This window comes from Lingula anatina, chromosome 2 (assembly GCF_051362555.1).
Source record: "Lingula anatina isolate TDL-2025a chromosome 2, LinAna3.0, whole genome shotgun sequence".
In the NCBI taxonomy this organism is placed as follows: Eukaryota; Metazoa; Brachiopoda; class Lingulata; order Lingulida; family Lingulidae; genus Lingula; species Lingula anatina.
The window spans coordinates 13,965,246-13,975,798 of NC_141768.1; the positions used below are offsets into that span (position 1 = coordinate 13,965,246).

General features: G+C 39.9%; 1 protein-coding gene and 1 long non-coding RNA gene across 4 annotated transcripts in view; one reads left to right on the plus strand and one right to left on the minus strand.

The window, feature by feature from the left end:
• The window catches only part of LOC106155657 (polycystin-1), a 50,215-nt gene that overhangs the window by 8,184 nt on the left and 31,478 nt on the right, over positions 1–10,553 (minus strand). For all 3 annotated transcript variants that reach the window (XM_087003833.1, XM_087003834.1, XM_087003835.1), the window contains 6 exons: positions 10,230–10,327; positions 9,909–10,038; positions 9,126–9,630; positions 1,063–1,145; positions 754–890; positions 83–307 (listed from right to left, as the gene is read on the minus strand). In XM_087003833.1, coding sequence (XP_086859959.1) covers positions 83–307; positions 754–890; positions 1,063–1,145; positions 9,126–9,630; positions 9,909–10,038; positions 10,230–10,327 — 1,178 coding nt within the window. The remainder of the gene's footprint in view (positions 1–82; positions 308–753; positions 891–1,062; positions 1,146–9,125; positions 9,631–9,908; positions 10,039–10,229; positions 10,328–10,553) is intronic.
• On the plus strand, positions 1,382–5,702 carry LOC147763411 (uncharacterized). Its single transcript, XR_015332763.1, has 2 exons — positions 1,382–1,666; positions 2,595–5,702. It is a non-coding gene; the product is annotated as an uncharacterized LOC147763411 (long non-coding RNA).

Here is a 10,553-nt window from a genome sequence, read left to right on the forward strand (position 1 = left end):
TTTTTGGGAAATTTTAAGTTAAAATATAATATTTTGTAAATACGAATAAGCTAACCTGTTACACAATGAAATACAAACTTACCTTCATCTCGTCAATTTTATCCGCTTTCCTTGCCCAGATACATAGAATGAAGTAGAGGCACGTAATGGCCACCATGGTAGAGAATACAGCTGGGTTTTCATCAAGTTTATTAAAAGCGGAATCGGCAAAATTGATCGTATTCATGGGCACGACCATTCCTCCACCGAACGCTGTCAAGTGATTGCACAGACACTGGGTACTGTAGGGCGTGGTTAGCTCGCCCACCTGTTGGAGACATAGAACTGTATTAATACCGGGATATAAGGTGCAAAGACGTCTATTTCAGGATACAGTCTTTCTGATGCGCCTAGCTCTAGTTTTACCCTAGCACAGGCCTTTTTTAATGAGACAATTTTGTCTCAGTAACCATTAATAACTTTGCGTTTAGATTCAATGTACATGTTGTTCTCCCCTGTCTCCTTGTTAGGCTGGTTTATGTTCTCATACTTTATCTCCCTTATGATACCTTATGTTTTATGGAAATGTTTGTCCAGAATGGGCCTCCACAACGGTAAAAAGAAAATATATGCTTTTAAAATAATCAGAAAAATGCTGGCTCACCACTGTACAAAAACCAAAATCAGGTATACGATGTTGTTTCGATAAAGCTCAACAGTCGTACAATTGCAGCAGTTAAGATGAGCGTAGGCGATAAACATCTATATTCCTACCTCACAACCATCGTAAGACCAGACTTCATTCTCTTCATCCCAGAAACTACACGACGAGGCGTAGGTCTGCAGAGCATAGCCAACAGGTGTGTACGTATCTACTGCAGTGTCGGTGGAACCACCTGTAGCGTCCGCAGCTACAACAATGAAAAAAAAAAGCAAAATGCATGAATGATAGTGTAAATATTCAAACAAACGAAGTAAAAATATTTTTCTGAATTGTCTACGGTTCTTAAAATGGCAATAGTGTTCAAATAAACATTGTACAGGAAGTTGGCGTGAAACGAATAGGCCTCCTGAGAATTTTACCTGGAGCCACAGTTACTGTGGTAGCATTTGTCCCGTTTGCACCCATTGCCTTAATCCCAATGTAGAACGTTGTTTTGGTGGTTCTGCAATGTAGTTAAGAATAAATTACTTCACATAGAACTAGACTGAACAGTAGGAAAAGGGTAAATGTGAAAATCCATTTTTTTCAATAAATTAAATGTATATACAATAACTTTCAATCTCCCATGCTTACTTTAAAACATCTTCGAAAACAGTATCTTATGTTTGAAATCAAATGAAATATTTTGTGAGCAAACCTGTCACACACAAAAACTATTACTGTCCAGACACCAATGATATATAAAGATTATTGCATGCCCATAATCTAATTTATCAAGCTAAGATTTTACCCGAGTCGCTTCCTACAGCTGCCTCTGTAAATAACATTACGTCATCCACTTAACCTTATGGCACTATTAGCCAATCGCGCCGCGGGTTTGAATCACGTGCGGAGGAAGACAGAGACCACGCATCTTGTGCACATTCCTGAAGACACTCTTTGGCTTACAGCTCAGCCACACGGACAAATAAGACAAGCGCGTAAGTAGAAGTCAACACCAAATAACATCAATACCGATCAAGGGTAAGTTACTACCTTCGTTTATTCACTTTACGCTCTTTCACGAGCTTTACGTCGTCACACGGCGCTTATTAGCTACAACACGAATAACATGAGTAGCACGAGTTTCGCTGGTTCATATGTATTTGTTTCCTGTTACACACCCTTGGTAATAGGTACAGCTAAGTACTTTTCTATTTCTTTAACGGTAAACTTTGCTTAGGAAACAAAGAAAACGACCCGATTAGTTATAACTTCCGATAAAATGGCCAGTTTCTGTACGTTCTACGCATCGAAGCGAGTCAAAATGGCGGACTCCTAAATTGTTAGTTGATATCGACTAATTGACACAATAAGATTCTTATGGTTAGGTGTTACTCGTACAGACAGTTACGAATGAATTATGCGTTTAATGGTAGTATATGCAATTCCCTATCTTCTCCTACCACCGTGAGTCGTGGGAAAACATCCACTTTTGTTCGGCTGCATCCTGTACCGGACAACATGGCGCCTCCGGATACGCTTACGTAATCATTAATTGCTTGCACATGCCGGGTGGTCAGATATATGCTTTGATGCCTCGACACCCTGGGAGAAGCAAAAATTTTATACATCCAGATCTAGGATTATTAATAATAATAATAATTTATTCGAGCATTAAATATGACAGTTACATTTGTTAGCCCTCTATACTACAAATAGATGGATAAATAAATAGTTATACAGCACTATGGATTACTACTTATACAGTGTTTTAAGAATATTTATTACAGTGTATAATTATAACAATTGTAAAAAGTTCACTATTAACTAATGTTAACTAACGTTGAGGGATCACATCTGCTCACCCCCCCCCCCTTTTTTTTATCTCTATATTGCTAGATTCTTAATACCATAAGCTTTATTAGGGGCTGGTAATGCCTTGCCTTTACCCTAATTTATTATGTTTCAGATAGTTGCATGCCTTTAAGTTTCCTTAATATGGAAATTATGATAACTGGTCGCAGTCTTATTAGAGGATTAGAACAGGAAGCCCCTCCAAATCTCAACCCCCATCCAGGAGGGTTTAGTGTTCAATGGCTATGGAAAAAGTGGAGCCCGATTGGGCCATTTTCTGTCCAGTGATGACTTCCCAGAATGACCTCCTAGAACCTCCTTCAATTGGGTGGAAATTATGTGCGAGCCCCCCGCCCCCCCTTCGATGCGCAACAAATTACAAGCAAGATAGTATCACTCAACCTATGCATTCAGGACTTAAATCCAGATGCTGTGATTTTCTGGGACAGCTCCTATTTCGATCTGCGCCCAGCTGCGGATATCTCCCAACGAAAGCTGACCAGGACAGTTATTACGAATGTGTCAGGCAACTGAATAAGACCTTACAGGGACAGGCTAAGGTCCACTTTCTTCGGCATGTGGGTGCCACCGAACAATGGGAGAACAATCCGTCAAGAAGGGGTACACATGAATGAGTTAGGCACTCGTATGCTATGATGATCTTTCCGAGGCTACAGCATGTTGCCGCTTTTCTATTACTTAAACTGCATAAATACAGATCGGGCCAAAACGCATGGCCGCTTTAAGCCAAATGCAAACATGCTATAGCTTGATTTATACTTGATTTATAGTTACATTCACATACGTTTACTTCATTTATAGTTACATTCATATACATTTACTTCGCCATTGATTTCTGCCAATGGGCCCATCATAAGGCCGCTTTCTCTTATTTGTACAAATGGATGTAGCACGTAGCCGCTTTACTCTAATTTACTGTATTTTGGGGCCACAACGCGTGGCCGCATTACACCAAATCGCAAACACGCTATAGCTTGATTGATACTTGTTTTATAGTTACATTCACATACATTTACTTCGCCATTGATTTCTGCCAATGGGCCCATCACAAGGCCGCTTTCTCTTATTTGTACAAAAGGCTGTAGCACGTAGCCGCTTTACTCTAATTTACTGTATTTTGGGGCCACAACGCGTGGCCGCATTACACCAAATGCAAACACGCTATAGCTTGATTGATACTTGTTTTATAGTTACATTCACATACATTTACTTCGCCATTGATTTCTGCCAATGGGCCCATCACAAGGCCGCTTTCTCTTATTTGTACAAAAGGCTGTAGCACGTAGCCGCTTTACTCTTATTTACTGTATTTTGGGGCCACAATGCGTGGCTGCATTAAGCCAAATGCAAAAAAGGCTGTACAAAAGGCTGCAGCACGTAGCCGCTTTACTCTTACCTAAGCCAAGTGCAAAAAATGGCTGTACAAAAGACTGCAGCACGTAGTCGCTTTACTCTTACCTATGTTGCACCAACATAGTCTTGGGCCGCAATGCGTGGCCGCATTCAACCAGCTTAAAGGATGGCACAGCTACATGACATATGTAGACAATAGTTATTATCTTGTTTGCTTACAATTGCTTATGCCTTAATTTTTTATACCTGGACATATACTTGTCCGCCTCTATCACATACTTGTGCACCTACAGCAAGTTAACTTGCCAACATATTATACATTATTTGCAACTTTTTCAATAATGAATTAATATTACGATAACAAGCACTATACATTGCTACGGGTACCTTTAACTAGCAATTGGCCTAAAAATAGATTCTGCAATTTGTAAAACTGAATGGCTAGCATTCGCATACGCTGTTCCGTACATCTCATTGAACCAGATTATCAATTAATCATTTATTTCTGTTAATACACTTCCTTATGCTTTCCTCTTTTGAGCTGGCAGGGCTCTTCTATCCCTCTCACCTCTGCCATATGGAGTCTATACTTCCTTTCTTCATTTTAGAGAAGCAAATTCCAAGAACTAATATAGATTACCACGTCAACTCAAAATTGAGACAAAATTTGAGATGATGATTATATCAATTAAAAAGATCTCCTTCCCCCTGATGCAATCCCGAGCAATAATGATAAACCAGATGCTTACCTTCCCCTAGCCGGAAGTTATTAGGGAGGTCAATTTACTATGACTTTCTCCCCCGCCCCGAGTCAAATGACTTATCACCGCTATAATGATGCCAGGCATGGCAAAACTTTCACTGCAAATTATCTACAAAATTTTTTTCCTTCACAGGCCATACCCCCCCCTTTCCATATACACTCACAGAGTCATATCCCTCTTCCCCAGCAAAGTGGTGAGCTGGAAAGCGCATAATGAAAAGTTCAGACTCAAAAGACCAGTGAGATGATAAAATGGGAAGAGGAGGACCCAGTAACTTATGGCCATTCTTTGGGCTCCATAAAAATAGAGTCTTTCGTCCCCAGTCACAAGAAACGTTCAAAAATTTTAACAGAGGCAATATTGTTCCTACTACAGGTGCAGATTCAAACACAAATGCCTACTTTGTGGCAGACCACCCCCTGCCGCTCAGCTCCCAGAAACCCCTCACCCTACCAAAGGAGAAACAACTTCCAATTTACAAGCTCCAAAACCCCCATTCTCAGACCCAAATTTAACAAAAGGCTAACATAATCCTATGCAAGTCATAATAACAATCAACGAATCCTCCTTTCCCATTGTCGACAATATTACGACACCTGTTAAGTATCAAATCTTAGAAAACTTACTTGCAGGCTATAACCCCCACATTTCTTATTATCTGGTGGAAGGGTTTAAAAAAAAAAAAAAAAAAAAAATAAATTTGGCACAGAAATTGAAGCAGCACGTATTGTGAGCTAATTCTCCACACCCCCACCCCCCATTCTTCGTCACGTCCCCAATTTATGTTGTCCCCAAAAAGACCCCAGGAAAGCTCTGTTTCATACATAATCTTTCCTCCCCGAAACACTACTCCGTCAACGATGGCATTAAGGACAAATCGGCAACGTTTCGTATGCCAATGCCTCTGATGCTATTCAACTGGCTAAATCCATAGGAAAAGATGCCTACCTGGCTAAAGCAAACATCCAGAACCATTTAGAATTCTCACATTACAAAGACTTTTGTTTCTAATGGGTTTCTCCTTAAAATCACAGTACTATTTTGACAAAAAATTACCCATGGGCTTACGCTCTTGTTGTTAAAAATTCGAAAACCTTTAGTTCGGCCATAGAATGGATAGCTAAAAACAAGTGTCGGATACCTGATATCCTATACTTGCTGGATGATTTCCTCATCCTGTCCCCAACCAAACAAGAATGTCTAAAACGTCTTGACCATTTCATAGATCTTTGTCAGCTGATAGGAGCACAATCAGACAAAAAAAAAAAAAAAAAAAAAAAATAATAATAATAATAATAATAATTCCCCAGCTATTGTAATATCCTTTGCCGGTATAGAACTGGACACCTCACTGCAGGAGGCACGCTTGCCCCCTGGGAAAAATCAAAAACTACCTAGAACTAGTCCATATCCAAAAGGAAAATAGCACTGCATGATCTCCTATCGACCATCGGCCTTAAAGATTTTTGCTGCTTTATTATCCCGGTCGGGAGGGCCCCTTTTTAAGGCGGCTTATCAATCTCAATGTTGGGACAACCCAACCCCACTACAAAATCCGTCTCAACAATGAAGCCCGTGCGGACCTTTCTACGTGGCATATATTCCTCCTAACTTTAAATGGGCGTAGCTTTCTCTATAATGATCATTGGTCTTTGTTCCCAGTAGCTTTCATTTTCACAGACTCATCCGGAGGTCTGCCCCCTTTTTTGTTTGGGAAGATTACTTGAAAAACAAAAAAGTAACCATTTTTTCAAACAATGAAGCCTTGATTTACATTCTAAACAATTGCACCTCGAAGGATCATTCCATTATGTTACTACTGAAAAAACTTATTCTACATTGTTTAAAGAACAAAAAATTTTTTGAGCCACCCACATACCCGGCGTGGACAATTGTGCTGCTAATGCCCTATCTCGGCCTAATTTACAGGCCTTCAGAAGACTGCAACCACTGGCAGATCCTCACCCTACGTCCAAACACCAGGAGAACTTACAACAAAATTGAACCTTTTTATTGAATTTATATCTATTATATATATTAAAAAAAAAAAAAAAAAAAAAAAAAATGGCCTGAGAACATTCCCTTCAGATCCAACAGCGACGACCCTATTTGTACATTATCTAAGTGAATGATACAAGCCATCATTTACCAGGACACACCTCCCTGCGTTAAGCTATAAATACAAGATGGCAAGCATCTCGGACTCAACATCTGCTTTCATAGTGAAACAAACAATTCGGGGCCCGGAGAAGAAAAACCCCTCATGCGACACAAGGTCCCCAGTTACTTTGTCAATCCTACTTATGTTGATACAGATCCTCACCGTCGGTATGCAGTCAGCCTACAAAGTACACTTAATGGCTGCCATGTTTACGCTTGCATTCTTTGGACTCTTAGGGATAAGTGAAGTTGTATCTAGTGAAACTGACCACCATCTTCAACTGGGCAATGTTAAGATGAATCAGTCTGAAGGTGCCATCACCTTATATCTCCCTTCTTATAAACATGCAGGTCAGAACTCAAATCACACGGTGATAATTCGCAAGAGGATGCCTAAGGTATGTCCTGTGAGATGGGTCTCTGAATATGTATCCCTACGCCCTAGCACAAGCAATAGACAATAAATTCTTCGTTCACGCTGAAGGATCCCCAGTTCGCTCCCAGGATTTCATTAAATGCTTGGACAACGGTGTGAAGACAGCTAACCTCTCCCACCTGAATATTAAAAGCCATAGCTTTCGCATTGGCGGTGCTACGCTTGCAGCAAGTAGCAGCATGTCGGAAACTCGAATCAAACTCCTAAGCAGATGGAGATCCGATACATATATGAAATACCTCCGGTTTTAACTATTTTATGAATTTTATATTATTTAAGATTCTTAGCACTAGCGACTAGAAGTGTCTATTAATCAGTTCATATTTTCTTCCAATATGCTATGGCACTAGCGACTGGAAGTGTCAATTAATCAGGTCACGTCTTCTTGCAATATGCTAAGACCAATAGCGGCTGGAAGTGCCACTTAACCAGATCATGTTTTCATTCAATATACTAAGCAGAGACCATACACAAAATCTGGGCACCAATATTTTATGCACATGACCATTGTATTCAACAATAGAATAATGTATATTATAGAATGTCAGTATTAAGGATTAATTGTCACTTAACCGTTCTTGCCTTGGATTCACTAGTCCGGGAGCGTAGACAAACTGAGCATGAACAATCACTGTCATGCAGATTGCTTACTAATTAGATGTGTAAATGCCAAAAAATCCTCCATGATCCTCGGTCCAGGGGTCTTGGTTCGTGGGGATTTTTAAGTTCTAGAAAATTACATAGTTAGGATAGAGATTCAGTATTCATATTTGATAGATATATTCCCATCACCTTGATGGGTCAGCTTCCAAATGCCTCCATGGTCCTCGGTCCAGAGGTCTTAGACAGTGGAGATCTTTGAATTGTATAATTTATATAGTAATTCTGTATTCCATTTTGATAGACATTAAATCATATTTGTATTTTACAAGATACTCTCAGCCTGTTTCTTACAAGTTTTACACATTATACAAATTTTTGGGTGGGGCAGAAAACTTACCGAGCTTCACCATTCGGTTTTACGATAAGTTTTCTATGGCGGGAAGTAATCCCCACCTTTTATGATCTACAGAGTTAAGCTTTAAGCTTTGCGTAATCCAACATAATATTATGTAATTGGCAGCTCGCGAACCGCGATCCATTACGTAGGAAGTGACTCCATTGCCCCATTACTTTATCCATTATCAACCATTAGATCATAAAATGAACAAAAATTTGATATATGAATATAAAGTCTTAGCTAATGATAAATAAAGATTATTGCATGCCCATAATCTAATTTATCAAGCTAAGATTTTACCCGAGTCGCTTCCTACAGCTGCCTCTGTAAATAACATTACGTCATCCACTTAACCTTATGGCACTATTAGCCAATCGCGCCGCGGGTTTGAATCACGTGCGGAGGAAGACAGAGACCACGCATCTTGTGCACATTCCTGAAGACACTCTTTGGCTTACAGCTCAGCCACACGGACAAATAAGACAAGCGCGTAAGTAGAAGTCAACACCAAATAACATCAATACCGATCAAGGGTAAGTTACTACCTTCGTTTATTCACTTTCCCACCCAACCCTGTCCCCCGTTTACATTCAACTCACATGCTTCTGTTTTCATTTCTCAACACTTACCTAGTATCAAAATTTATGATACTCAATTTATTGGCGGGAAGTAATCCCCACCTTTTATGATCTACAGAGTTAAGCTTTAAGCTTTGCGTAATCCAACATAATATTATGTAATTGGCAGCTCGCGAACCGCGATCCATTACGTAGGAAGTGACTCCATTGCCCCATTACTTTATCCATTATCAACCATTAGATCATAAAATGAACAAAAATTTGATATATGAATATAAAGTCTTAGCTAATGATAAAAGTAACGTAGTGTTGCATTTGTAAATGATCATATTACCTGTTTAGAAACGCGTTCGACATGAAGCAGACACTAGGGTCCGGGAGACCATACTTATTCCTCGGATGAGTGGTGTCATTAACATCAAGATCGCTGAAATCCATGGGCAGGGTGCAATTAAAATCATGGACTTCAACAGTTGGCAACCGCCCAATGCCTACAAATACCATGAAAGTGGTATTATCGAAACCGGCAAGCTCCTCCGTTGAGTTCGTCGCATTGAAGTCAAACGTTGTGGTTTCCATGTCGAAAGTCGTGGTCTCTGGGAACTCGGTGGTGGTCAAGTCGTCAGTTGAGTTGCTGACGTTCTGTGGTGGCACCGGTGACCAGTCCCAAACCTTGATGCTAAGACCGATGTTTCCAGGAAGGATGATCTTATGTATCACCATCTTTTCATCCCAGGCTGTGGTGAAGTTGTGAACCTCTGTCAGTTGGACTTTGCTGGCATCTCGGTTGATGTAGATATTAAAGGGATCGTCCAAGTCTTGAACTTTCATTTCACCTCCTAAGTTTTAAAATACAAAATGTGCCTAGCGTTATAAATACTGCGTAATTCAATAGTGATCTGGTTGTGTCTATTCGAATATAAGCAAAAAAGTGTACATTGTTTTCTTTGTATTGATATCGAATGAAGCCATTATGTGTGTCCGTTCGTGGGTGTGCACGAGCGCCCTTTACATATCTTATAAAACGCCGATATTTCCAACCAACACTTTCAGAGAGTTATTAATTCCACATAGGTTGGGATGACAGAAATATATTATTTAACTTAAATTGACTTGCCCGTTTCATTTTTGAAATCCAGAGATATAACCGGTGAGTTCGGTGTGAGGTCTTCAACCACGTCGTCGGCGCTACCGCTCGTGTTGGTGGCATTGGCCCCAGCATACGGGTTGCTCTTCATCGCCGCTACCTATCGCAGTGAAAAAGAAAATTTCAATTATCTTCTGAGCGATTGTGTTTTCCATCATTCTAAGCAGCCGCAATCAAACATCTGTCCAATGACACTGTGGGAAATGAAAAACAGCAATTTTTGTGATTCTTAAAATTGAAATGGACATGTATTTGAACACTTTGCGTGAAAAAAGTGTATCCAGTAATTACCATGTATTTAAGTGAGGACGTAGTATCGTTTCCGGTTCCTATGAGGCTGTCCATACCCGGCATGTTGATATCACCACTGCTGCCGGCACCAAGAGTTGCTGTGTAAGAGAGATGCAGAAATACTTAGCAAATATTTCACGAATTGCAAATACAAAATTACCAAAACTAATTGCCCGCCTCTTTTCACCATTTAAAGTTCTCACATATCTCTGTATAATGCAATTTTACTAAAATGTATTAGGAAAAAAAGAAACAAACTTATTTCCAAATTAAGGGTCATCGCAAGGGGAAAGATAGCGGTGAGCTAGGCAAGAGTGATCCGAA